General features: G+C 53.8%; 2 protein-coding genes across 2 annotated transcripts; both read right to left on the bottom strand.

Moving 5' to 3' along the window:
- Positions 1-1,495: 1,495 nt before the first annotated feature.
- On the bottom strand, positions 1,496-9,650 carry TGME49_213400 (zinc finger (CCCH type) motif-containing protein). The gene is made up of 5 exons (XM_018779602.1): positions 7,094-9,650; positions 6,212-6,439; positions 5,224-5,343; positions 4,362-4,436; positions 1,496-3,590 (listed from the first exon to the last, which is right to left on the bottom strand). Exons 1-5 carry the CDS (start codon positions 7,971-7,973, stop codon positions 3,454-3,456), a joined length of 1,440 nt encoding a protein of 479 aa, XP_018637886.1. The 5' UTR covers positions 7,974-9,650; the 3' UTR covers positions 1,496-3,453.
- A 1,335-nt stretch (positions 9,651-10,985) lies between these two features.
- TGME49_213392 (surface antigen repeat-containing protein) lies at positions 10,986-27,405 on the bottom strand. The gene is made up of 12 exons (XM_018779601.1): positions 26,641-27,405; positions 25,982-26,052; positions 25,154-25,338; positions 21,517-24,589; positions 19,338-20,333; positions 18,395-18,515; positions 16,373-17,775; positions 15,378-15,764; positions 14,662-14,781; positions 13,826-13,918; positions 13,016-13,084; positions 10,986-12,552 (listed from the first exon to the last, which is right to left on the bottom strand). The coding sequence occupies exons 1-12, from the start codon at positions 26,648-26,650 to the stop codon at positions 12,133-12,135; spliced, it is 6,948 nt and encodes a 2,315-aa protein (XP_018637885.1). The 5' UTR covers positions 26,651-27,405; the 3' UTR covers positions 10,986-12,132.
- Positions 27,406-27,987: the final 582 nt, after the last annotated feature.

The following is a 27,987-nucleotide window of genomic DNA, read 5'->3' as shown; positions in this document are numbered from 1 at the left end:
GAAATACGCCGTACACAGGCGTCTACGTATCCGCGCGTTTCTCTCACATGTGAAGTGAAGTCTAGAGTAACACAGGGTGAAACATTCCAGATCCTGCATTTAGGAAGGTGGATGTACGAAGACTCTGCCGTGGATAACTGTATAGGTCGAGTCGATAAACAGAAATGCAAGCAAAAGCGCTACCCTCTCGTTTGCTGGTAACACAGCCCCGAGCCCTTCTAAGCTTTCCCCACCCCAACGCTTCAGGAGTGAAGGTGCCAGGAAAACGAACAAAGAAAAAGTTATCCGGCGAGAGTGCTAAGTTGTACACGGTACGGCTACTTGTCCGCTTTAAGGAACTCGACACAGCCCCGATGAGGCACCAAGAACTCGACGGTGTGGTCGCTGGTGTTGTGAGACAGATGCACACAAACAACTGAGTGGGCACGACAGAAGCAGAAATAGCCTCTCAAAACGATTTTTTCTGGAGAAAGAAGGGAAGCATTTGTTTGTAGCAATTTGAAATCTCGTTGCGCAGACGCCGCAAGATACCAGCGGCTTCGGTTTCGATGTTTCCTGTACCTGAATACGCAACCTGAATTAAACGTTACATTCATCTGCAACACTAGTACGGTTACTGCGAAAATGTTCGAATAGATCCATTGTAATCCGTACACTTAGGGCGAAAATCGAGAGAAGCACTGTCAACCGTCTGCGTATAGGCAGCGAGCTACCACCCGGGGCTGACATGTGTCAACTCAGGCCTCTAGCGAAAACTAGAGTTCGAGAAAACTTTAGCTGAATTCCACTCAAGAAGTGCACGAGAGTTGAATAGGCTGTTAACGCAATCTGGTTCTATTCCCGTGAAGACATTTCAACAGCAGACTACTGAGAATGCGCTGAGACTCTTTTTGACTTCGCTGTGGATGTTACAGACGGACTGCCCCTGATCCTTCGTGCTGTTCGCGACGGATATAAATTTATGGACAATTCACGAGCACGTGGCACCGTCGAAAGGACAGATTCATAGCATGAGCTGTGTCTCCTTCCTAAAGTTGGTCTGCGCAGAATTCGCGGATCGGATTATTTGTTGGCCTGACACCTGTTTATGTACTGGATGGAAGCTTTTTTTGCCTATGCACATATGGACGTAGTTACTCCTTGTACGGGCGATACCCGCTTGACTCTTAGTTCGAGTAAAGGAGTCATCTGTATACAGCTTGTATATCGCTACATCTAGGAGCATACCGTTAAATTCGACGACCTTATGTGTACCCATTGGTAGAACTCAGGTCGAATGAATAGAGACTTTCTACATCCGAGATCATCGAACTCTGTGCAGAGGTGACTGTGTGTTTTCCCCTCGAATTCCTCTTGACGCATGTGCGTCGCTTTGCACGGCGTGTGTTGGACAAGCAGAACTGATTCCAGCTGAAACTCTTTGACAGTTTTCGTAGCTACAGCACTCTTTAGCGGGGCTGCCTGTGGAGTGGCGCGAGAAGCGAAAAACTGCGTTGTTCACGTTAACCTTCGAAAGCAGAGGGCAGGCCAAGGAACGCGAAGGCCAGGTTTTTTTTTCATGTTTTCCTCGTATGTCCCAAGAAATCTTTTCCACTGCATGCACGTACGAGGACCCGCACGATATGCCTCACCCCATCATGCACCCGCAGCACAGAACATGCATGGCGGTAGATCCATTCGCGATGAGGCTGCGGCAGTTTCTAATCGCTGCAGTGGGACAAAGAATTGACGAAGGAGCAGTTAGCTGGAATTCGTCGGACGTGCTCTGGACCCGCGCCCCTCAGTTTTTCGCTCCTCGCGGATATCCGTGTGGTTCTCAACCAGCATTCTCCTTCCCTTCCTTGCAAACACAAGCGAACTTTTCTCATTCGGTACGTCCGTCCTCGTAGACTGCCTTTACTGAAAAAACTCGTGTACCTCACGCCTCAAGATCTTCACCACAAGGAAGCGCGCCGTCGGTCTGCTTCTATTCTCCACATTCCTCCCTCCCCTACAGTATGTCGCCCTCCCTGCACTCCGCCCCCGGACAGCGAAGCGTCTGTTCCTTCTACATCTGTTCTGTCAAGACGAAAGTGTTTGCCGCCTCTGAGCTCAGGTGTCCGGAAGCTCAAAGCGCCGCGTCATTTCTCTCTCAGTGTCTCTAGAGGAGTTACGCCAAAACGGTTTTCCTTACCCCAACGTCGGGATTTACCTAAAAGACTGGAACCTCACAGGCTTCTGCGCTCCTCCAGTAAGGCAGGCACCGCCACTTGGGTTTTTCGGTGGTTTTTCCGAGTCGTTTCGACAGCAAAAAGCTGCAAATGACGCATGCGTGGCTGGTGGGAACGATGTACCGGACGCGAGTCCAGGAGTGTGAGGCGCATAGCAAGACTCACAGCGTCAACCTCAGCCTACAAACCTGTGCCGACCGATTTGCAACTGAATCTCTTCACCGCCTCGCTGTCGTCATCTCGTTGCCACCAGCGAAAGCGACCACGACCTGCCAAAGATCACTCCTACAGGTTTCTCCCCCGCCGCTCAGACTCACCGGCGGTCCCTCGAAAAAGTGTCAAGTTGTGCACTCTTGTTTTTCTTCACAGGCGACAACCACCGTTTTCTGACGACCTGACGCGTTGCGTTTATCGACGTCTCTTCGACGCTCTTTGCTCCGTGGTCTGTCGACCACCTTGAGACCGAGCCGCTGCGTTTGACGTTGAAATCACCGACAGAGGGCAACAGAGAACGGCCAAAGTCACACGCTGCGGTTCCTACAGGCTGGCGGCCTCGTGCGAAGCCCCTGCGGAACAAAGAAAACGCGCACTGTGGCCGCCAGCCGACGCATGCGCGTCCCTGCTCAGTTTCTGCGAGGCCGCATGGTCGCGAGTGAGTTGACGTGGATATCCGAGAAAAAGTCACAAGGCCGAGTGAAGATCTTAGTACCTGTAGGAAGAGCAATCTACTCATTGCAAAAACGCATGCCTGCGTGCCTCCTTGTGCGCCGCCAGTCCCGACGTGATGAGCTTACACAACGGACTCTCAAAGAGCGATAGGACCCTTGGACACACAGATCGCCGCCGAAGAGGGCTCGGGCGTTGCCGCTTGGACGACTGCCATACAAAACCAGAAACCTATCGAGAGAATCTGTTTGGTGAGACCGAAATGCCTCAACAGTCCGGAATCCTAGGCTCGACTCTCAGACACGAGCCTTCGCTTCATACCCTTGCCCTCTGCGGCGAATCCAGCTGGAACGTCTCACCTCACGCACCCACGGAGAAGTGAATCGACCGTACGGCCTCTCTACGACTTGAGACGCTTTCCCATCCACTGCTGAATGCCGCGTCCAGCGGCGAGGTCGAACACAGCCGCATCCCTCGTGTCTCTGAGTCGGGGGACGCCCCGAGACTTCGCCGAGAAAAGAAAAGACTCTTCGCCCCTACTTTTCCACCTGTCTGCAGGCTCGCGCTGGTCGCATTCTCAACTACTCGAGCCGACGAACTCGGAAAGTGCATCCTCGTCCGGATCGACTACCGCGTCTCCTTCCACGACCGCGACAGCAGTTTGTGGGGCTCCAAATTCGTGGCGATACACGCACGCGTCTTGGATGCAAAGGCCTGAACGAGAGGAGACACACGAGAAAGACGGAGGCGAGTGGCGCCGGCAGAAGAAAAAGAAAGTTTGCGACTCTCGAGACACTCCACGAAGCTTCTTGAACCCGTGGTTTCTCGTCGAGCAAGAACGCACGCATCGATACGTACAACAGTCAGACTTGCTCACATCAATCAGGTGTCTGTACACCCCAAGACGGAGAAAGAGCGACTCCAGGAATACACCGTCAAAACGCAGGAAACAGAGACGGGAAGCTGCGACGAAGAAAAGACGAAGGAACATGGAAGAAGCAAAGGGTCTGCACCCCACACCTGTGACGATGCTGTCACCCTTTATTCGAAAACAAAGATACCTTTCGATTAAAGACCGGCGCACGGCCAACAGTCGTGAAGAGTCATTGGGAAATGGGACAAGATATCTCATTCCAGCTAAGACTTTTGAGTGTGGTGAGGAAACCACTGAGTGGCTAGGCGATCTAGAGGCTGCCACTGGTGCTGTTCCTCTTTGTACTTTACATGGTACAACAGAGGCGATCTTATAGGTAGTGCAGGAAAGGCATCGGGCGCCATGTTTCTCTCTGAGAAATGCACCGACCGAATTAAATGGCACAGCCTAATAAGAGAGCGACAAAGGTCGCATGCAACAATCTGACTTCCTCATATGTTCCGCCGTCACCTTAAATCTTCGCTCGTCTGCTCAGCGAGAAGGGCCTAATGATGCAATTGAAATTGCGCTTCTTTGAATACAGAGGCGCATTCGCGTCTCATTCGTCTCACCCTGGAGAAAACGAGCACAAATTGGCGTGACGGGAGCCTCGTGAGCTAATGGACAGTCGGTCGACTCGCAAAGACCTGCGCGTCATACAGAAAACACGACAGAAAACCCACAGGAGAAGTTAATCAGGCTGGAGACAGAAAGATCCTCAAGTTGGACTGGGTAGTCTCCTTTCTTCTCATCTCCGTGTGTGCGGAGGACTTGTTTGTAGACCTCTCCCATGGAGAAACCAAGAGCTGTCGAAGTTATCCTGACACACTACAACCTGGGTTTGAGGAACCCGCAAAGACGCAGCGGCAGCACTCAAAGAGCGACCAAGGCACCCCTGAAGCTAACATGGCAGTGGAGACTCTGGGGAAGTCTTCTGCATCCTTCCTTTTCTCTCTTTAAGAAATCAAACGCTTGAAGGAAAAGCGTGTCACGACGAAGAGAGAACGGCGGGGAAACATGGAAAACTAAAGAGACACCAGAGAAGCAAAGAAACCACATGGGGCCCCTGGAGAATAAAATCTGAAGAGAGATTCTAACACAGATCCCTCTCCACAGAGAAAGGAAGATGCGCTTTTTTTCGCTTCCTGGATAGCTCCATTAGATGGACTTGGAAGTCACCCCATTTGATCTCCATCGCAATCGGCATGAAACCTTGTACGACGCACAGGATGAAGTGTTTAAGACATAGAGTTTTGCGTCGAGACAGAAATACCAAACGACGTTCTTTATTTCCTTTTACAAGAAGCAGCAGTACACTTTTGACTGAATTTCCCCTGAATTGAGCAAATCCCACCCAAGTCTCCCACGCGTAAGGACTCGACTATGCTGGGCTGGGCTCTAAGAAAGACCGGCGGCCGGTCGAAAAAAACTGACCTTTGAGGTAAAGCGGACACACAGCGGACGACTCTTCAACAACATGCTCAGGTTCTGCGACATGCGCCTCGCGAATTCTGTCGTGGTAAAATCGACATGCCTCTCCATTTCTGCAATAGCCTGGAGAGGGAGTGGTTCCAGGGACAGCAAATCCAAAGTCGCCAGAACGTTCTCTCTGAGTGTTCCACCTTATGTGCACAGAAGATCCACGCATCTAAACAACAAATCAACACGGAGATTTCCATGAGAACAGATGGGCGCAACTGCAAGAATGCACGCGCGGACGCAGGAAACTGTCGATAGGGAATGCCAGGCAGAGACCTGAGAGGCGAAAACACGATTGTCAAAAGTCTACACCCAGCAGCTGTCTGTACACCCCCTGGCGCGTTCGACCTTTTCGTTGCATGCGAAGTCTGTGCTTTGGCGGCTCCACTTTCTCTGACTCTTTCCGCACACCTTTTTGTCTGTCTCCAGGGGCTAAGTGGAGGATGTCTGAGTCAGCGCTGGCGTCGTTCGACCGCCACATTCAAAAAAGACAACTGAAATGGAACAGTTTCACTCCCGAACGTCACGCACAGCTCATCAGAGTCTGAAGCTCCCAGTTCTCTTATTTCTCGGACGAAAATCCCTCTTCCTAATAAGAAGGCAAGCGCCCGGCTAACTGAGAGAGGTCAAGGAAAGGGGGTGCGGGGCAGGGCCAGGCTCCGCGATTGAGGATACAAAAAAACGAGCAGCGTGCAGTACCGGAAAAAAACGGAACACAGACCCGAGTTCACCAAGGACGCGAGAGAACATGTCCAAGCCGCGTGACTTGAAGGTTTCTGTTCAGTCACAGAGGCAGCATCAACTGCTTCGTTTCGGCTTTGTTTCTTCTTTGGGGTCTTCTCTCAGACACACCACCCCTGGAGAAACAAAGCCGGAGAGGGGACAACAAGACTACTACGTCTTGCATCTGTGCATGCAGCAGCGCCCTGAATCGAAGGCGTACCAAAACGATTGTAGAACTTGCAGAACGTGAGCGATCTGTTACGGAATTTCGGAGCGATAGAGTTGCCGGAGTCCAGCACAGGACAGCCGCTGTCTGCAGCCGTTGTCCAGGGCGCCCGGCGCTCCGGCAAAGCGGAACGCGAATCTGCTGTCTCCCCCGAAAGGAGAGATCCATCGGCGTCTAAGCTGTCTCCATCCGCCACAGAACGAAAACCGTACTCTTTCCGGACTGGACAAGAACCACACACAAACATACACACACAAGCTGCCTCGGCAAGCATACATACCAACCAGTATATATTCACCTACATATATATATATATATATATATCTATGCATATATGTATATGCGTATATATGTGTATATTATCAATATGAAGAAAGGGGGCTGTGTATGAATACGGAGATGTACTGTTGTAGAAATTACTACATTTGCTCGTGTTTCGAGGAACAGATGTCCATGCGGGTTGCACTGTTGGGTCGACACCGATTCCTCTTGTGTAGCGACTCGGTGTTTGCGCCGGAGAAAACCGCTTCTCATAGGCATCTCGGCTCAGGTCTATCTTGCTGGAAGTCTTCCTTTCTGAGACAAATTCATCTGCCTTTTTCCAGGTGCAGACTCGAGGGACCCTGCATGCGTTCCGAAGAGTCCGTATGTGCACACAGTGGTCCCTTCCCGCCTCGGCTTCCTTTCTGTCTGTCCTTCGGTGCATGCTCACGGTCGCATGCGCCTACACACGTAGGAAGGCAGAGACACAAGCATATGTCTCTCGTCTGAAGCCTCTGTGTAAGAGCGTCTCTGGTATCTCGAGATGTCTTTTTTTTCACCTCGACGCATGTCAAAAAAAGCCCCTTATACGTCGAGTCAGAAGCTGTTTCTCACTTGCGCTTGCTTTCGCTGCAGCCCAGTCCGCAAAGGGGATTCGCTTTTTTTGGAAACTCGTTGGAAGGTGTGGTTCAGACACAACCTGTCTGGCCGCTGAGTATTCCTCGTCTCGGCCTGAAGCCGGCTCAACCGGAGTGTTGACGAGTCTGTTCCACGGGATGTTCTGTCTCCAAAGAGCCCTTTGTCTCTTCCGGGTTTCCCACCTCTCTTTCGCACGTTTTTCCTGCTCCTTCTTCTTCGCCACCAGCAACTGCATGTGGGCGACCTGCTCCTTCAAGACTCGAAGCCTCTCCGACTCGCCGGACCGCGCCGAGAGCAGCTCCACGTTGGGCTCCACGGGCGTCTTGGGCTCCAGAGCCCCGCTGGAACCGCCGCCCGCGGGCCCCGAGGAGACACTGCGGCCCGGCGGCGAGCGGGGCGAGGACCTCGGTTGAGTCTGTGGGGTTTCGCGGCCCTCGGCTCCGCCTCGAGTCGCCGAGGCAGAGATCGACGCGGAAGAACCGCGCGCTTGAGCCGTGTCTCGGCTGACAGTGCGAGCCGGAGGAGACGAGGCAGAAGAGGATGGTGGACTGAGAGGAGACTGCGAAACTCGGTAGAAGACGGGGAAGGAAACGCAGGGGCGAGGAGAGGCCCGCGGGGACTGTCCGGCAGCAGCTCGGCGACGCCGGTCCTCGTGAAGAGCCTTCGCGAGAGCCGCGACTTGCGCTCGAAGCTGATCAGCAGACGGAGAGACCGGAGGACAGGAAAGAGACGAAGAAGAGGAACGCGATACACCCAGCTGAAAAGCAGGAGAACCTCTGCTGGACGGATGGGATCCTGGCGACGCGGAAGAGGCGACCGGCGAGGATGAGAGACAGCCCGACCCGGGAGGCCTCATGCTGTCAGGCGCGCGCGACAGCAGCCAAGACCGGTGAGTTTAGGAAGCGAGGCGAAAGTACATTTCAAGAGCAGAGGACAATACGGGGAGAGGCGGAACTTGAAGGCGCGCCACAGAGACCAAGCGCGAAAATGGCAGGAGGAAGTTCTTCGCGACAGTCACGCTACTGGCTGGGGTCGAAGAAAATGGAGATGAGAGGAGGCGGATGTCGACACCCGCCGCGGTGAACAGAGGAGAATGAAAGATAAGAGAGAAGACCCTGCAGAGGAGATGGAGACGACTGAAGGCCCTGAAAAGATTCCCTGCGCGAGTTCTCGTCGCTTTCACTGAGGCAGCAAGTCGAAAGAGGAGGAAGAAGCGATTTCTTTTTCAATCCTTTCCAGCGACGCGATAATCGGTTCTGTCCTTGACGCGGTGAAACCAACCTGTTCCGACACCGCCTCGAACGAACCGCTACAACGCTGTGACTCTATGAACGAAACAATTCGAGTTGCCTTTCCGATAACTGCTTTTCTCGAAGGAGTGTCTACTCCATGTTGAACTCCCGGTTCAGATCTTGAAGGTCCCTGCTCACCAGGTTCGACTTCTACAGTGTGAACAGAGCACAGTAAAAAAGGGGACTCGTGAATGTAAGAGTCGATGATTCTCGTCACTCCTTGTACTTCTTACTGGAGCGCTGGGCTATCCCTAGTTCCGACCGAGACAGAAGACACAGGGAGACGCCCCTATGCAAGGACGCGAAAACACTGTGAACAGATTCTTCTCCGCAGGAGCAGCAAACAGCCTCGCTGAGATATGTGGTGAGAGAGGAGACTCACGAATGGACGGCTTAAGGTTCAGATGTGCATTACCGGGTGAGATAGTTCAGCAGCGAAGAAGGAAAGATAGCCAAACAGGACAGAGTAAAACGCAGCAAGAGGGGACGAGCGTAGACCGGAGGAATTGACCTCAGTGCGGTCTTCGAACATCTCGTAAGATGGGGAAAAAGCGAAACTGGCGACGGAACATGCAGGTGAGATTCAGACCTCCATGCAAGAACCGTCACCACCGCTAGAGAGACCGTGTCAGTGAAGGGCAGAACGGCGGAGTTCCACAGAGGAACGTGAGGCTTTTCTTCGGAACTAATGGCGGGAATGTCTCAATTCCTCACTTGAGGAGGGTGCGACAGTTCAGCGGCCCGTATCCGAAACGAGGAGGGAAGGTTGGCGGGAAAGGAGAGCCTTTCCGCGACGGAAAAGCTTTTGCAGCCGCAACGCAAATAACGGGACGGGGAGGAAAAACAAAGACCCCCCTCTATTGCGTAGGGTGAACAGCCAGAGAATGCGAGGAAGACGACAGACTGTCGTGGTGCAACTGGAGAAGCAGCTGCGCTGCGTATCAGGCGAAGAAAATCGCAGAAACAACGAAAGGCGAGACGCGAGGAGGTACGGAGACAACAGAAAGACCCGTGAAGGAGAAGCTGGAAAGAGACGACGAACCAAGGCTCGCCAGCTATATTGCAGCGGTTCTAGCCGCCTAGATGCGGCGTTTTCAACTGAGACTTCGACAAAAGTTCCGCGAGTCGAAAATGCAGATTTCGAGTCAGACAAAGGCAGGCATCGAAACGCAAGAAGATGCGTTGGAAGAAAGCCGTCCGCAAGCTGTGAGAGGCAGGCTACTCTCAAAAGTGAAACGTCGAGAACATGCAACAAGCGTTTCTTTCGCTAGAACTTCTCTGCATGTGTTCTTTTCTCCTGTCTTCCGCGGCCTCCGCGAATTTCCTCTCCAGTTGCACCCGTGTGCGCGGGTTCATATCAGACCAACCCAACTGGACCGCAGAACAAAGAACGAAAATAAAAAAGGGGAGAGACTCAAAGTTGCCGGAGTCGGAAAGTTGATCGTGCAACAGTGGATGAAAGCTGTCTCTTTCTTTCACTCCAACAGCGCCTAGGGTAGCAGCCCTACCAATTGTACGAAAACCACGTAAAATAGCTGCAACACCAAACGCGGTGGCTGCCCCCAGACAAGGATCTCCGCGCCTGCTTGCCGCGGCAAGACAACACAGCAGACAGGGGGACGTCTCTGCTCTCTGGTCGGCAAGACAGTCACGACACCAATTTGCGGCATTCGCGGGCCAAGAAAAGTTTTAAATTCGTTTGTCTTCCTCATGAAAGAACGTCTCGCCACAGCGCTCGTGGAAACACGGGAGCAATTCGCTGTACGGTCCCGAAGAGTGAGCTCAAAACGCGACAAAGCAGCCAAGTATTGACAGTGATCGATTTGCGGCGCGTGCATCTCTCACTTGAAAGCCAGCAATTCTTTTCCTGTCAATGGTGAATCTCCAGTTCGCCTGTCGCTGCACACTGTGACAAGAGGACACAGCTACAGGCAACTCGCCCTTCGTGTGCCTCTGATGAGTAAACCGACTACGCCCTTCATATATAAACGGATCGGCCAGATCGACCTGTGGATTGATAAGCAGATATTACCGTTTAAAAATGTATACAACGACACCTCTCTGTTATTTGTATGCCTATCTGTCTCCCTCTCTATATATTTACATTTATGTCCGTGAATAGGTAGTAGCACCGTACAAAGACGTTTTGCAAATCTACGAACGTCCGCAGTCGCATGACTCCATCGTTGTGTAGGACGACTGCCACACTAAATTCCTGGTGCACTATCAAAATGTCACACGAGCAACGACGAGCGTCCGATCACAGAGGTCGAGTTACCTTCTGTGTGATGCAGCACTGAATATTAACACCAGCAGATTGCTTCGACAGGGAAGCCCACTCACGTGAGAGCTTTGTCTCGAATCTCAGGGTACTCTTTTAGCGCAGCCCTCCCGAAAGGAAGTTGACACAGGTGAGCGTAGGTCTGGAGGCACTTGCGCTGACTTTAGGAGCATCCTATGCATTTCCTGGCGATGAACGTCGCGTTATTTATGGGCATCGCACCACGGGAGGATGCTTGGATTTTACATGCGACGGCAGTGTCTTTCGTATTCGTGTGTTTGTTAATTTCTTTGACAACGGGATTGTTTTCAGAAACCACTGAAAAAAACGGGGGAGAGAGGTGTCCTGAATCGTAGCCAAGCACACGACGGGACTGCTTGGCAGTTGTGTCTGGGTGTGAAAAAGTGAGAATCGAGAGGCAGCCAGCGTTCTCACACCCTTTCTGCGGAAAGACAGTCCAAATGCTTCGAGAGAATCAGCTAACTCGCAATTTGGCAAGCCTTTCACAGCAAACTCCACTTCTTCTGTCAACTTTGCTCACCAGTAGGGCAGCGTCCACCCCTGTCGACGAGCTCGAATGGAGTAGCAGCTTTGTCCCCCTAAAACGGGTGTCTCGTTCCCCTGTTTAAGAAGCATGCGTCACCCTCTCCGGTCGACCCGCAAGCCAACGGTGACTGCAGAAGAACCACAAAGGTATTTCCTGCAAATGCCACGCTGCCGAGTAACCGGTGTGTATCGATGATGGCAAATGGGAGAAGTTCGCGGGACTAATCGGAAAGACGAGGATTTCCTCTGTCGACTTTTTCGACCGTCTGGAATCCGACACACCCTTCACAGGGGAGTGCCTTCCTCGTAGACCTAACCATGGTTTCTGCAGACGAAGGCTACTCGAAAACAAATCCTAGCCAAAGCTTCAGTGTTGACGGCTCAAACACGAACGTAGGCGAACTAAGACCAGAGTATCCTCTGAATACCGAGAATCTCGCCCCGAGGACCCACTCAGATGCGCAGATGGACGCCAGCAATCCTCGAATTTCACGGCGTGTAGCCTTTTGACTTTGCATTGTAATTTGAAAACTGCAGCTGTTCTTCGATGTGAGGAACGAACAGGGGCATCGGCCAGTGCATCGACGGAAACAGGAACAAGGAAGTGTCTACACTTTTAAAAAAAATGCAGAGACCGGGGATTGACCGTTTCCGTGGAACAACATAGATCGAATTGTCGACGTTCTTTCAGGAAAGTCTCCCCCGTCACTGGACGAGAGGAAAACGAAAAAACATGAGAAAGACCCGTTTTCTGTGAAAGGTTGAAGAGTCGTTTCCAAGTGGACGTGAGGCGCTCCGCTAACCACCTCTGTTATTCCACCTTGGAAAAAAACGAAGCTGTCTATCCATCCGAGCTCATTCGAGTGACACCCGCTGCCCGGGAGCCCTCCCTGTTTTTAATTTCCATTTTCCCCCGCCCCCACACCCTGCAAAGGCCCTCCCGACGCGCCGGCGCCACTGCGAGAGGCAGGGAGAAAGGCCTGCATGAAAGCGGGAGGTTTCGGTGGCATTCGAGTTCCATCAGAAACGTTTTGGGAGCCGTCAGCTGGAAACGGAGACATCTGCAGCTTCTCAACTGGAAGACAGATGTTCAAGGCGTCACCTCCAGCTGCCGGAGACGATCCATTCAGAGTTGTGTTTCTGAACTCAGTCACGGCGTGAGAAGAGAGAAATCTTCCGCGTGTCTGCTCGTTCAGAGGCGAAGCCGCAGAGGCGAGAACTTCGTCTGGAATCGCCTCAGCATCCACTGGCTCCGGAGGCTGTACACAGCGATCTGCCTCCAACACAATGGCCCTTCCGGAGGGACCTAGACTGTCCTGAAGAAGCAGAGAGAAAAGGTGTAAAAGTCCTTAAACTCACGCACTTGCATACAAAGCGCCATCCACAGAAGGAAACGGCGACGGCGACTTTGCTTCCAGAGAAGCAGAACCCACGCGAACCAATCTCGACACGTTCCGAGAAAAACAGATGAACATCAGGCAACGCATGCATGTGCGACACTCTGCTTCACTCGACACAGTCCTGCTGTAAAAACATACACACATACACACGAGCGATCCTTATCACATCTACAACAAAAGACGTACATGTATACAATACTCATGTATACAAATACTCATTGATATTGATAGATGAGACCATGTAGAAATGCATCTATTTGTAGATCTTATAGGTGCTGCTCCTGGTGTGTTTAGGCACATAGAGACATGGTCGCCTTTTGGTCTACGCAACCCAGAACAGCTCGCGATGCGGCAAACATTTGCTGTGTGGAGAACTGACCAGAGCATCCTCGAAGAACTGCAGACGGCGAGAGAGAAAGTCACTTGTTGTCGACAAGGTGGCTGTACGCTGAGGCATCACACGCAGCAGAAAACGCAGAAAACGAGTTCTTTCTGTGAAGCGTCCAAACGCCTGTCGACATGGATATCTTCCTGCCTTTTCTCGACATCTGCACAACCGAAGAACGGCAACTCTCTCGTCCGCTCCGCCGTCGTCGCAGATCCTGCAGTGTCTCTGGCCAAGCTGTTCGAGGTCGCGGATCATCTGTGAAGCGAATTTTCCACTTTTAAAGTGAGGCACTGGCAACACAGGGCCTAGGTCAAAAGTCTCCAAAAAGACCAGGCAGACACAGAGGGACAAGAAAACCGACAAGCTGCATGCGCATGTTTCGCAGAACAGGCACAGGGACGAGCAGAGACGCATGGACGTCGTGAAGACAAGGCGACGTGTGAGCACACCGGAATCAGTTCTTGACAGAGAAAACAGAGACGAACGGACATCGACACTCAGATGCGCCTCCGGCGATTCGTCAACTGGATCTGCGCATCAGCGTTCTTTGCCGACACCGTTTTCTTCGGCAAAAGAGGTTCGCAGCATAGAGCGAGTCTAAACGCGTCTCAAAACAAAGAGGAGGAGGAAGCGAGGACATTCGCGAGCTGAGTGAGGAAAACCAAGTGACAGTCTGCTTCCAACCTCCACCATCTCAGTGTGCGGCAGTCGAGACAAGAGCACTCCAGACATCAGGCTCCTGGCTTCAGTCTCTTGAAGCAGTGGAACTCGTTGCAGGCCCTTGACCTGCCGAACGCTTACCATTCGAAGTTCCTCGTTTTGTTTTGCGATGAGCTGCGCCTGTTTCTTGACGCCCTCGACAGTGGGGGGGACTCGGCGGGCCTCGTCCAGCTCCTGCCACCCCACCAACAACGGAGACAGAAAACCGGTGACAGAGCGCGACTTAGGATTTAGGTGTGTCATCCATCTCTCTCGTTATCAGACACACGACGGGGATATCGGTCGCCTTCTATCGGATACGAAGAACGCAGATATATCGATCTCCGTTCATTCGACTTATTAAAGAGATGGAAAGAGGTAGATACATATCGCCGTCAATGCCGCCGGAGTCCAGGAACTACGCGAGTCGCTTTCTTTTGCAGACGACTCGAAGTCCCTGTGTCAGTTCGGAATTCCTTCTCTCCAGAGAATCGTCTGAACAGAACCTTTCCCAAAGACCGACGCGAGGGGAAAAACCACTACGACCAGAAGTCCCTCGCTGGCGAAAGATACTCTCACATAAAGAAGGAAGCGACTCATCAAGTAAGAGAAAGGTTCTACACTCCTCCAACATGAGTTGAACAACTCCCAAACAGAAACCTCACATATGGTTGAACTTTGGTAATTCTCCTGTGAAACACATATAATATTGGTATAGGTATATGTCTGCCTATGTAGGCATATGTGTATTCATGCATATGTATATTTACACGTATATGCATGTATATGCATATGTATTCGAATCCATAAGCGTAGTAGAACGCCATACATAACGCGCGAATCTCTCTGTATCCATGTAGGCTTGAAGACATAGAATCCCGTCTGGAGACAAGAATGCGGAAGAGGAGGAAAACGAAGCAAATGGAAAAGCATCTTACTGCAAGCAATTCCTCGGTGCGCCTTTGCCTGCGTTCAGCTTCTTCTTCTGCTGCTCGCAGCCTTCCTGAAAATTCTGCAGTCTCGGTCTCCACTCGCTTCTTCTCCTCCTTTTCTCTCTCCTACACGAACGACAAAGCAGTCGACTTTGCCTGGTTGCGAATGTTAGACGTTCACTTCCCCGCGAAACTTTGCCTGCCTGATATCACCTGGGATCACGAAAGACGCCTGTTTAAACGCACTCTGTCGAATGCAACACTCCATGCATCAGTCTTCTTGTTCCCCATTCCGTGAGACTTTCACCTGCACGCTGCACAGCTGAAAAAACGCGAAGCATTCGCGAAAGAAACGACTGCATGCGTCCAGACGTTCAGCTGCCTCTTGCAGTTGATCTCTCACGCGAGCGCCATCCTGAGGTGGATCCCTCTTCTCAACATCTCTCGTGACGCTCCCATGCCTCTTGTCGAGTTTCGTTGCTCTGCAACTGTCTGATGGTTTAAGGAATTGAAAAAGAGTTGTCAAAATCACCCACTCAAAAATGCATGCCGGACAGGACCGAGTCGGTTTGAACTGGAATCTTCACAAAACTTCCGACAGTTTCGCGGCCTCTTCGACAATTCACTGCATGCTTCCCGACACTCACCGCTCCTCTCTGTTCACATCCACGGTGTGCATCTTCTTCGAGATGTTATCTCGCCGTCACCCATCGATTCCTCACCTTCAGTTCGTGGACTGCGCTCTGCAGCTGCCGGATTTCTTCTCCTCGTCTTTTCTCTGCCGACGCATTTCTGTGCTTCTCCGTCTCCAGTTCCTCCTCCAGAACTTGCAGGCGCAAGGTCTTCTGTCGCGCCTCGTCTTCTCGCTCCGCAAGAGCTCTTCTCAAGCACGATTCTTGCTCCTCCGTCTGCCTCGCCCGTTCTCTTTCGCGGTCTTTGGCGTCTTCCACTTGACCTCGCAGTACCTCCCTCTCCTTCTCCAGAGTGTCTCGCTGCTTCTCGAGAGCCTCTCGTTGCCTTGCCGCCTCCTCCGCGAGACGCGTCTGATTTGCTCTCACGGTCGCCAGCTCCTCAGTCTGTTCCTTGTTAGCTGATCGGAGTTCAGAAAGCTGTTCAAAACAAGGGAAGGGCAGACACATGGCAAGCACGAAGGCGATTGCGCTTGTTTTCGACGCGCGTTTCATAGAAGCTGTCACGTTCATGGTCGAGAGAAAAACTTCAAAACGCTAAGAACAACGTTTTCCCCTCCTCCGGGCTCTCCAGAACTCTGAAGAGTCGCAGCGCTGCCCGACAGTCTCCCTCGCTTTGTCGTCTCCTTCCTGCTCTGTCTCGACTTTTTATCTGTTGTCAGTGCTTCACCAATTCTCTCTTTTCGCATGCAGCTCTCACAGCCCCGCTTCCTCCTCTGCATGTGCGGCCTCTTAACATCCTTTGCCATCGGTCAGTACTTCTCTTCCAGTTTCGCCTCCCCTCCTTGCGCTGGAGTCTTCCTTGCGCTGGAGTCTTCCTTGCTCTCGCTGCTAACAGGACTGGTCACACGAAGCCGTACAAGACGCCTCGAAAGTAAAACATCGACATTCTCAGCAGCTTCAGCGTTCCCTGGCCTGTCCGTCCACCTCTGCTGTCGGCCTTCAACGGCGGAGACTAGCGAGTTGAGTGCACGGTGAACGCAGCCGACGTGGAGTGACGAAGTCTTTTGACTCCTGTTCGTTTGTACCTCTGCATCTCTCGCCGCGAGTTTCTCTCTCAGTTCCTGGACTTCTGAAGCTTCTTGGGTGGCGTCGAGCGCGGCGCGTCTCGCCTCGGCTTCCCTCTTCTTCACTTCTTCGAGCTCCTCGCCCTTTGCATGCATCGCACGCTGGGCTTCCGCAAGTTGCCGCGCGACCGCTTCGTACGCCTGGAGCATCTTTGCGCTTTCCTCATCCCAGAGTCGCTCAAACGTTTTCCTGAGCTTCTCCGCCTCCTCCGCAGCGACCTTCTTCTTCTCCTGCTCGAGAACGAACTGCATGCGGCTCTCTTCTTCCGCTTTGATCCGCGAGGCGGCGGCGACGTGGTTCTGCAGCTCTTCTCGCATGCGCGCCTCGCATGCAAGACTCTTCTTCTCTGCCTCACTGAGAGCTGCCTGCAGCGTTGCTTCACTCGCGGCAAACTGCTGCGCCTGGGCCTCGAGCTCTCTGCGGAGAGCCGCAGCATGTTCTTCCTGCGCAGCAAGCTCAGCTGTGACTTGTGCGAGTTCTTCGTTCTTCGTGGAGGCCGCCGCCAACGCGTTCTCTTTCTCGACCACCGCCTCCCGCAGGGCTTCGAGCTCACGCTCCACTGCGACTCGAGCCTTCTCTTTTTCCTCAAGTTGTGTCTGAACAGCCTCGAGGAGGCGCTGCGTCGCCTCCGCTCTCTCGGAGGCGTTCGCGGCTTCTCCGGCCTTCCGCATGCACTCGGACTGCTTCACTTCCAGGGCACGCAGGTGCTCGGCCTTCGCCTCCTGCTGCTGTCTCTCGACGTCCAGAGTGACTGCCTCCAGCCTCCTCTGAAGGTCGGCGACCTCTCTCTCGCTTGCCTGCAGAGACAAAGCCAGGTCTTCCAGCTGCTTCTTCTGCTCCTCGCTCTGCTGTGCGTAGACCTCGCGCACCGTCGCCAACTCGCTGGCCAGGCGACCTTTCTCCTCCACTGTCTCCGCTAGCTGGCGTTGCATGTAGGCCATCTCGTCGTCCCTCCCGCGAGGCGCCTCCTCTTCCTTCGCACTCAGCTGAGAACACCGACTCCGCAGCTCTTCGAGCTGCTCCTGAAGCTCGTCTTGCATCGCGTTCAACACATCGATCTCCGCTTGCTTGTTCTTCATCTCTTCCTCCTGCTCCTCCTGTCTCCTCGTCGCCAGAGTCAACTCTTCTTGCCAAGCTCGCGCCGCTTCTTCCTTCTCTCCACGTTCTCGTGCGAGAGCGCACTTACATGCCTTCAGCTCTTCCGCCAGCTTCTCGTGGGCAGCTCTGTCTGCTTGTTCGCGACTGAGCTCTGCCCGCAGGCTCGTCAAGGCCTCTGCATGCGTCGCCTCCACTCGACGACGTTCAGCGAAGTAGGCCTCTTTCTCCTCGTCGACCGCTCTACGCAGACGGTCTTCAAATGCAGCTAAAAACATGCAAAGGAACATCGGCGAAGCGTGAACAACGAACAAGCACAGAAAGAAAGTTAAACACACTCGAAAAAAACGAAACCTCTCGAAAAAAACCAACCGACCGATGAAAGCCACAACCCTCTTCATGTCCACATAAATATATAAATATATATAAATATATAAATATATATATATATATAAGCTGACACATGCATAACCATATATAAACAAACGCACATTTAAGGAAAGATGGAAAGGGTGACCGCGGACGCAACAACAGAGTGATGGGGGATGCACAGAAGTCGCTAGGTCGAGTAAACCAAGACTTGTACAGAGGTCCAGTAACAGACAGCCTCTCCATGTGTAGATTAGCCTGCATGTTTGCGCTTCACAAAAAAACATGCGTTTCTGCCCAAATATACAGACACCTACCCACACGTATAAACTTACACATTATATATATATATATATATGGAGGTATATAGGTATATATATATATATATATATGGAGGTATATAGGTATATATATATATATATATTGAGGTGCGGCAGTATGGTGTTGGAAAACGGGTGTCGACTCTGAAGTTGCGTGGAGCCCCAGACAGTGTTTTGATCAGAGCGACGACCACCGACCTGCCGCCTGTTGCTGGTCCGCGCGCGCCGTCTCCAACTGCATGCGGAGGCACTCGGCTGCGTCACGGAGTTCGAGGGCCTCTCTGCGCAGACTGTCTGTCTCCGCCCGCGCTGCGTCGAGCTGCATGCAAACAGAAATTAGGGCAGCCTCGAAAATGGTGAGAGTCCACGAGACGAGACGCAGCGCGTCGCCAACACACTCGAGACCAAAGAGGAGGAGTGGAACATGCGGAGGTTGAGAGAAAGAGGAGCAGATTCAAGCGCGATGAGGCACAGAAAGACGCTTTCTTTGGCCGAGAGTGAAACAGTGAAGAAAGGCCAAGGTTGAACTAAAAGAACACAGAGAAGACAGCGGACAGGGACATCCGCTACGGCATCCACGGAGACGAACGAACAAATCCCCTTCACGACGAACAACGGCTGTAAATGCTCGACTAATGTCTTTTCCCCTTAGCAAAGATGAAAAAAGAAGAGGGGCAAGACCCCACACAAGAGTAAGTGACAGGAAAGCAGAGATTCCCTGCATCTCGAAAGGGGAGGTCGATGGAGATCTTAAACGGGCAAGATAGGAAGAGACATCATTTCTGAGACTGCCAGTTCCCTTCTGCCGTGAGATTGTCCGTCTCTCGGCGTTTCTGTCAATGCAACGAACAGACTTCGTTGTCTGTACCAGGTAACTGGAGGCCTACTCAGTCCTTTAGGAACTGCACGGCCTCTGTTTGTTCGATTTGATTTACGCCACTGAAAACACGAGGAGTCCTCGAACCCTCGAACACCACGGTATGCCCAATCAAATCGTTACAAAACTGTATATGATAAAGGTAAGTAAGGCTGTAAATCGATCTGGAACTAAATTCGTAAACCTGTGAGTGCATTGCTGTAAATCAATCTGTAACTCAATCGGTGAAAAAGGCCTTTTCCGTCTGTTTTGTCAAGCACTCACTTCGAGCTCGAGTTGCTTGGCCTTCTCTGGTTGGAGAGACCCTCGCTGGTCTTCCTCGACCTTTTTCATCGCGTCCCTCAGCTGTTGAATTTCTTGTTCTCTTTCTTCCTCGCGTCTGGCCGCATCTTGTCGGAAAGTCGCAAACGCATGCTCCGTCGCGTGGTGGGCCTCACTGAGCTGCGCCTTCTCCGACGCATGCATCGCGCGAACCGCCTCCAGCTCGTCGGTGAGACTCGTAACATGCCGGTTCCATTCCTCCTGAAGGTGCATTTCCTTCTCCTTCAGACTCGCCTTCTCCGCAGCGTGATGCTCCGCTTCCTCTCGCGCGCTTCGGAGAGACTCTCTCGCGCCCTCGAGCTCTCCATGGACGCGCTCCAACCTCGCCTGCACCTTCTCTATCTCTGCACGGAGCTCCTGCGTCTCCTGCTGCCTGCTCAACGCCTCTGAGTCCTTCTCGCGGGCAAGGGCCTTCGTCACGGCCTCGTGGTGCTCTGCAGCTTCCCTCTCGCGCCGCCTCTGCTCCTCCTCACTCTGCATCCTTTGGTTTCGCTCACTGTCCAGCTGCACATGCAGTCCGCGCAAAGCCCCCGCCGCGTTCTCCAACTCCCTCTCTTTCGCGTCCAGCGCGTCTCTGAAGTCGCGCACCCTCGTCTGCTGCTCCTGAACTTCCGCCTCGAGACGCGCGACCAGGGAGGCTTTTGTGGCCAATTCTGCCCGCGACCGAGCGACCTCCATGCAGAGGTCCTCCGTTGCGACAGCGGCGCCTTCGTACCGACGCAGCAGCTCTTCCTGTGCCTGCCTGAGCTGCGTCGTCTGTCTCTTCTCTTCTGCGTGCTCTCGCTGCAGCTCGGCGACGCGGCGACAGAGAGGCTCTATCACCTGCTTCTGCTGCTCTTCGACCAAAAGAAGATACCCCTCGGCCTCGGCTTGGCAAACCTCCAACTCCGCGCGACTCGCGCTTTGCATCTCCAACTGGCTCGCGAGCAGCTGCGTCAACTGCGAAAGGCACACCGGGAAACGAGCACCGCTGCAGAGAGACCGTAAGAGAGACGACGGCGTTCACGAAAGCGGAACGGTACCTCACGACTAGATACAGCCGCGGAGTTCGCGACGAGTTCACACACAGAGATGCCATAAAGAGAACCACAGGCCCGGACCCAGAAAAGGAGGCAGTGAAACCGGGAGAAACACACGACAGAGAAACCTGAGTGGAAAAACTCAGCGACAGATACAGAGAGAGACATAGATACATATAGATATAGACAAAAAGAGAGAGAGAGACGATAGTTACACACCGATACATATATATATATATATATGTAAATACATATATACATATAAATACAAATAGTAGAAGACACATGTGTACGGAACGAGCCTGTGCAAAAAAGCGAAGGGCCTGAGATACAAACACAACGATGGCGAAAATGTCGCCAGACAGGGCGAAACTGGAGGCGACAGTCACCGAACTGGGGGGCAGTTTTCAAAGCTGAAAAATGCGCGAGAAAAAATAGAAGAGTGAATGCACGCGAAGCACCGTGAGTCGCGCTCCTTGCAGCGCATGATCACACATTCATGAAAATGTCTCTGGGGTTCTACTGCAAACCACTGAGATGAGAACGTAGAATGTCAGCTCTTGATCTCAGCGAGAGGACTCGTGAGCAGGCGAAACGAAAAAGATCGCTAAGAGGATCGCTGAGTCCAAATCAACACCACCTATGACCCGCGATGTCTCTCCTTTGAGGCTCGTCAACTCGGGAAGCACAGAGGATCGCGCGAGAGGGTGAGGGGAGGCACGATAGCTCAACTTTCTTGCAAAAATCCTTTGCCCATTTTCGCATTTTTTCAGGACCACGGCCCACTCGCGTCTCGAGTGTGAGACTCTGGAAACAACCTTGTTTTTCTCCGTCTCTCTTTCTCACGAAAAACACACTACCTCTTGGATGCGGCGAAGACCTCGACAATCTAAACCAGAAATAAAACTCGAAGTGCATCCCCACACCCCAGAAAGACGTCGTACATGGAAACATATGAATGCTGTTCCATAACCTCACTGCTTAGCAGATGAACCTTGTGACTCTCGGATTCGTTTACAAGTTTCTCGGTTTGACTCCCCGAATGACGATTCGTCACGAATTCACGACGAAGACTGCAGTCCGTTCCCCTGTCTTTCGCCTACCGTGTTGAACGCTTCCCTGACCTCGTCGGCCTCGACGAGGTCTGCGTCGAAATCTGCGTCTTCTTCATCTCCCGAAAGCTGAGCTGCATCGATGGTGTGCTGCGAGAGGCACCGCCCCGCTTGGTGTCTCCCCTCCTCGTCTAAAACGTCCTTTGTGACCATCCAGTCTCTGTCCTCGCCTCTCCCGTTCGACCAGCCTGCGAGCGCCGCCACCTCGGATTCCAGGCAATTCACCGCCTTCTCGCCTTTGGCCTCCGTCCACGCGGCGACGGCGCCCTCGAGGTGCCGGTCTCCAGCGTCTTCTGGGTCCTCGCGCGTCTCCTCGCGTTGGCTGGGATTCAATGTCGCATGCATGAGCTCGCTCTTGGGCGACGCAGCGGGCTGCAGGAGGTGGAGGAGGCGTCTCCGGTCTTGTCCCGAGAGCGAAAAGCGGGAGAGCAGAACCAAGACTGCATGCAGTTGACGCTGAAGCAGGGTGTTCTTACGCTCCAGCTCGAGACGCAAGCGCCGCTGCTCCTGCAGCTGCTCCAGCGCAGTTCCACTGGTTCGTTCGAGCTCTTCGACAGACGCCGAGAACGCCGCGATGACGCCCTCTCTCTGGAGCCCTGCATCTTCACAGAAGACACTTGCACTCTCAGCTACCTCGAAATCGCTCGAAAACGCCGCCCGCTGCGCCTGCGCGAGAGCCTGCTCCTGCATGTGCTTCTCTCCCGCCGCGTCGCTGCGGTAGAACCAATCGACGCCGTCCAGCGCCGGCGGTTTCGCCTCCCCGTTCTCGTCTCCCCAGCTGCTCTGGGCGTTCGCCGGAGGACTGGAGCCCAACTGTCCCGCAAACTCGCCCTGCGCGGCCTGCGCCTCCACCCGAAGACGGCTCTGCTCTCCGGCTTCGTCCTGAGGCTCGAGAGCGAAACCCCCTGGAGAAAGGACGCTCGACGCACCCACACCCGCGTCGTCGGCGTCTGCAAGATGGAAAATCTGCGTGCGGTGCGTACCCAGTGGACTTGGCTCGTCGCGAAAGCCGTCAAGTCGACCGAGGATCGACACGGCCGGCAGAGCGACTGCAGGCGCGCGCGCGACAGGACTTTCTCCGAATCGCGTTCCGCGGTCGTCGTGAAAAGCCGTTCCCTGGAAAGCCGGTTCTTCTCCAAGGGAAGTCGGCTTCGGGGACGCCTCGGTACCGAGCTCGGTGGAGTAGAAATGCGAGGGAGGCGACGCAGCTGAAGGTGCCAAAGAAGCGACGGATGCACACGACGAAGCAGACGGTGCGATCTGAGAAAGACCGGCACCCGCCACAGACAAGCTTGCCTCGACAGGAGACGGGCTGAAAGGCTCAGAAACGCCCCGGAAGTCCTCGGGGAACTCCGACTCCCGCGTCGCGTTCCCCCCCTCACGCGGCCCGACGCGGTCGGGGCTCCAAGGATCCTGGAGAACGAGGTCTTCCTCAATGACTTCCGGGGTGTCGAGACACTGGACCGGCTGACTGCACAGAGGCTCGGGTGGAGGAACCTGCTGGGACCCCTGGCCGCCAGCCAATTCGGCTGGAACTGGCGCATGAAGAGGAGACGAAATACGGTTCGATTCAGTCTCCGGAATCGCCGCCTCCGTCCACTGCGACATTTCCTCATTCGGGTGTCCAGACACCTCACCAGGGTGTCCAGACACCTTCGCTTCGGACCGTGCGCCGGCGAGTCCCGCGTCGACGCTTCGGGATTCTTCAGGGCGTCCTTCGCCATCCGGTTGAGTCTGTTCGCCTTCCGGTGTGTGCCCAAGGTCGACTTCTCTCGGGCAACTGGGTTCCTCCATCCACTCCTTTAAAGCTGCAGCGTACGCGGGAGTCTGCAGGATGCCTGCGGCTTCTGGAGACCCGGCTCGCCTGCCGCGGCTGCAGTCCGGGCGTTCGAGAGCTGCGTCCCCGCGAGTTCGCTGCTGTCGATCTCTGACGAGCTCTCGTCTGGCGAACTGTGGAGAGGCTGCATCTGCTGTCTCGCCACCGGAGACTCTTCGGTGCGTGTAACCCACTGCCTCCTCAGCAGGACGCCAGGTGTCTCTCCAGCTCAGGGACCCTTCGCTCGAGTCGTCCAGCGTCACGCTGCTCGTCTCCTCTTCGTCCCCGCTGCTGCTCTCCAGTGCGACAGACAGACCGCCCCGCGGGCGTCCAGACGCATGCAGAGAGAACGTCTCCTCTCGCGAAGACGCCTGACCAGCCCCGTCAGCTGGCTGCGAGGCAACGAAGGCGGTCGGGAAGGAAAGATCACCATCAGCAGGAAACGCGTCGGCATTCAGACGGGGAGAAGACGGCATCAGTGCCGCGGCAGGAGCCTGCGCAGGTCCCGGCGTCGACAGAGACTGAGGGAGAGGCGGAGAAAGAGAGACGGACGCCGGGTCTCCCGGGAGACCGAAGGGAGAGGCAATCGACGTCTCCGGCGCCACACACGGCGAAGATCCACTTCCTTCGACGTGGATGCCTTGCCCGTCACTCTGTCCTTCGCAACAAGAAGGCTGAGTCCTTTTCCTTTCAGAAAGACAGGGAGATCGAGGCTCACGCGAGACAGTCGATCCTCCAAGATGGACTCCATCTGAAGATCCTCCTCCCTCGAAGTCGAGGCCACTGTGGTTCCTGCTCCGGGCGCCTCCTGCAGCTGCCGCCTGAGACAATCCAGCGCTCGCAGACACTGGAGAGGAGGAGAAGACTGGGAGTGAGGGATCCGGGGTCTGTTGTTCCGAAAGATTCTCACCCTTTAGGACACTCTCGCCCAGGCTGCTGTCTTGACCGGTCTTTGCTGTCGAGCCAGCATCTCCGCAGACCTTCGCTGCTGCGTCGAAGCCCAGCCGTTCGCCGACGTTGTCTCTGGATCCTGGCGGGGCGTTTGCCCTGTCCTCCTCTGAAGTGCCAGGCGGCAGAGAGGAAGCCTGGGCTTCCTGGCTAAGCGAAGGAGGACAAACAGCGAGTCTCGATGCTGCGAACGGCGGCAGAACGAAGGCCGGCTTCGGCAGAGAAGCTGCTGTTGACGTCGCTGCCGGCCGCACACTCAAACCGGGAGTTGCCGTGTACAGACTCCTCGCGGTTCGACCCCTAGCGGACGCGCAACACAAAGGAACAGAAGCGAATCCGGTTCCAACATGTCACAACGTGTCTCTCTATCTCCAGAGACTCCCATGAGGATCGCAACCAAGCCTCAGGACACAAACTACCCTCTACACGTACAAATACGTCTACAGAAATATTTGTATATATGAATATACATACCTATACATATAAATATGAATATATATATATATATATATATATTATACATTTGTGTAGGGATGTATGTGTGCGAGTACACATGTGCATACATGCGTATATTTGCAGGTGACCCTGCGACACTGAGGTGGAGCGCAGAATCGTGGCTCCGGCTCTCCACTTTATCTCGCTGTTATTCATGAGATTGGCGAGTTCGACGAAGAACGCTGGGGACGAGCGCAGCGTCGCGCGACACAAATCTGTCGCGGCGAACGAGCTCACCTCACGTGATCTCCACGACTCTACACAAGCAGGCGAAGGTCGAGGCAGAGTTTCCACTGCCTGTCGCTGCGTTTTTTTTCGAAAAGTATCAAGAAGAGCCAACGAGAAGAAAACACCAGGCTCCTGCCTCACCTAGCGAAGCTGCGAGGTCCCGCGGAGGGAAGCGCCGCGCCTGCGTCTGAGTTTCCGGGCTTCTGCAGAGCAGCTGCTGTGGGGGGGGGAGGCGGCAGTTGCTCTTGCTCGACCAGGTGCTCTTCTCCTCTGACGACCCATCGTTTCAGTTTTTCGTTGTAGTACATTTTATTTTCCTCACCCATCTGAGCATAACACACAACTCGTCTGTTTGCGCTCCACTGAAATATCCGTCGCCAGAGTACCTGGGGGACCTGAAAACGGTTGACAGGCTTCCTGGAGAAATCCCCGCCACAGTGCCGGCCTGTCTCGTTCCATGGTGCTCACAAGAAGACAGCTGGGCTCTGCCTCATCGTCCGCTACGCTGTCCGGTGTGAGCGGAGCGTCATCAAATGTCAGAACGGGTGGCGTCCCGGAAAACGATTCCAGCGTCTCCACAGACACGTTGTGATGAGGGAACGACAGACTGTCGCGCAAACGAAGGAGACTTTAACGCAAATAAAGACACTTCAAAAGGCGCCGGAAGGCTAGACGCTTCGAGAGGAAACTTCGCCGGTCGTGTTGTAACCGAGCGGGTGTACGTCAACTCGCGACGGGGGGAAGTTGAGGGCGCTCCAAAACCTCCTAGACGTCTCGTTGCATCAGCCACACCACTCTGCGGCGAGCGAAGCAGCAGCTTCAAGACAACAAGAGAAAGAAAGAGCCGAAAACGCCGACGCAGGTGCAGGAGAGCGCCAGAACGAGGGAAAGAGAAAGACAAAAGGAAAAAGAAGCACTGACGAGCAGGAGACAGCTGAAGCAGAAAAAAACGCAGACGAGCAAGCTTACGTGGGCCTTCGTGGCCTTCGTCTCCGCCTCGCCGCCGTCCTTGCCCTTCCGTTTGAAGATCTGCCACAGTCCTGAAAAAGCAGAAAAACCGCAATTCCTGGCTGAGAGTTGACGGTTTTGGTTGGTCAACTCCACGAGGGAAAATGTGTAGACAACGCAAAAAGAACAATTGGAAACGTCGCACCCGCCAAACGCATTGCATTCAAGCAACACAGGAAAGTAGGGTAAAATCAACACCAGATGTATGCAGCACTATGAACCTCGACACCGCGGAGAGATCTCCACAGAATCCTCAGAAGCTGAAGATAACAAGAGTGGGTAAAGCTGAACAGGATCGACCCCCTCGGCGATCCACCAGAGTAGGGAAGAAAGGTGAACAAGGAGACGCACTAATGGCTCAACAACGCGGAAACAAGCAGGCGATGCTTTCTCTATTCCTGGAGGCGACCTGAGAGTCGTGTTCTTGAGAGAAGGACAGTTGAATCAAGAACTTGCGAATCCCTTTTGAACGGTGGCTGCTTCACTGAGAGCACTGCGTCACCCGAGTCACGAGCGAGATCACAAACTCGCAGTTTCTCAGGCGAGACGTCACTTGCAAGGACAAAGCGGAGGCAAACAGAGAGAGGAACAAAGCTCTCTCGACATCGCTTCCTTCTCACCCGACGACATGTTGGAGGATGAGAAGGGAGCAACCAGACTGCAGAGACAGGTGAAGGGTACGTGGCGACGAACAGTCCGTCCAGTTCGGACTTCGTTCCTTTCGAAGATCCTGAGGTGGAAAGAGAAGTCCGTCGTTTCCTCCTTGAAACTTGAGATGCAGAGGCACTGGGGAGACTAGAGAAAGAGAAACTTCACCTTCCTGTCTCCCCTATACGGCCTCTGGCATCACTCGGGGCCGTCCGCGTGGTGCGACGGCAAAACATGCGTGTCGTCTGCAGGAGGGAGATCGAGACGAGGGAAGCCGGAAGAAAGAACGGAAAGAAAGGCGCATAATTTTTCGCCGGGGCTTTTCTAGGTGCGCGTACCCTCGCGAACAGAAAACGTAGAGGCGTCATGCAGAGGTTTGCCGACCACGACAGAGAGCTGCAGATCGGCCGGGTGTATGTACAGCCGGTGGAAACTGCGGCGACGCCCCTCTCCGGCGGTCAGTTGACGCAAGCCGAAGGTTTCCCGTACGGCCGAGAAGAGAGAACGAACAGTGTAGAGAGCGAAGACGCGGAAAGGAAGAAGCGTTGGCCAGAGCTCAAGCTGTCGAACTCGTGAGGAGCGGAAAGGAACGGCAAGGGAAGGCGCGAGAGAGTGACCTCGCGTTCCACACGCTGTCGGTTACCAGGGAAGACGCGCTGCGTCTGAGATGGAAGATAAGCAGCGAGAAAAGCTGGGAAAAGACCAGCAAAAGAGAGAGACGATTCATTACATAGACGGGGCAAAAAAATCGAAACATTGCAAAAACCGTCTCCCGCGCTCCGACACCGCATGTGTGTACTTTCGTCGGGAAGAGTTGCACGGTTTATACAGGCCAACAGGCAGCTTTCCCTTGAGCGACACCGTGCGCCTCCTCGGAGCCTTTTCGATGAATCTTCTTACGATAACAAAGGACACACACAAGAGACAGCCCGACAGAAAAACATGGAAAGAAAACGGAAACCTGTGCTCACGCAGCCCGCCAATCAGCCCCCGCCACAAGGCACCGAGACTTTTTAGCTGCAACACCCCCCCTTTTGCCCTTGCGCCTGCGAACGAAGAAAACGAGACAGTGAGGAAAGAATCTCAGCGGGTCACTCGTGTTTCCTCCGATTTCCGCCTGCTCAGCTTTTCGAGTTTCTCCACGGAAGTCAAAGCGAGTTTCAGTGAAACAATGAGTGCTTTCGAAATTGAAGAGGGCAAGGTTTGCCGGGCCGCGTGCCTGCCGACGCTTCTTGCCCAGTTGTTCAGAAAACGTTGGAGATTTCAGCGTTGGTCGACGACAGGCAGTGGAGCTAGTTAACAGAAGACCGAAATTACGC

Source organism: Toxoplasma gondii, chromosome V (assembly GCF_000006565.2).
Source record: "Toxoplasma gondii ME49 chromosome V, whole genome shotgun sequence".
NCBI classification, from domain to species: Eukaryota; Apicomplexa; class Conoidasida; order Eucoccidiorida; family Sarcocystidae; genus Toxoplasma; species Toxoplasma gondii.
This window is presented reverse-complemented; position numbering and strand designations above follow the sequence as displayed.

What these genes read in the sequence shown, in the direction of transcription:
- TGME49_213392 (XM_018779601.1), bottom strand. An exon ending in GGACCTCGCAGCTTCGCTAG is followed by an intron (nt 24,590 to 25,153) that starts GTGAGGCAGGAG and finishes CGCGTCCGCTAG; the next exon opens with GGGTCGAACCGCGAGGAGTC. An exon ending in AGTTCTTCGAGGATGCTCTG is followed by an intron (nt 12,553 to 13,015) that starts GTCAGTTCTCCA and finishes CTGCTTCTTCAG; the next exon opens with GACAGTCTAGGTCCCTCCGG.
- TGME49_213400 (XM_018779602.1), bottom strand. Translation starts at nt 7,973, where the DNA reads ATGAGGCCTCCCGGGTCGGGCTGTCTCTCATCCTCGCCGGTCGCCTCT. An exon ending in TGCAGCGAAAGCAAGCGCAA is followed by an intron (nt 6,440 to 7,093) that starts GTGAGAAACAGC and finishes GTTCTTGTCCAG; the next exon opens with TCCGGAAAGAGTACGGTTTT. An exon ending in GTGTCCGCTTTACCTCAAAG is followed by an intron (nt 4,437 to 5,223) that starts GTCAGTTTTTTT and finishes TATGACGCGCAG; the next exon opens with GTCTTTGCGAGTCGACCGAC.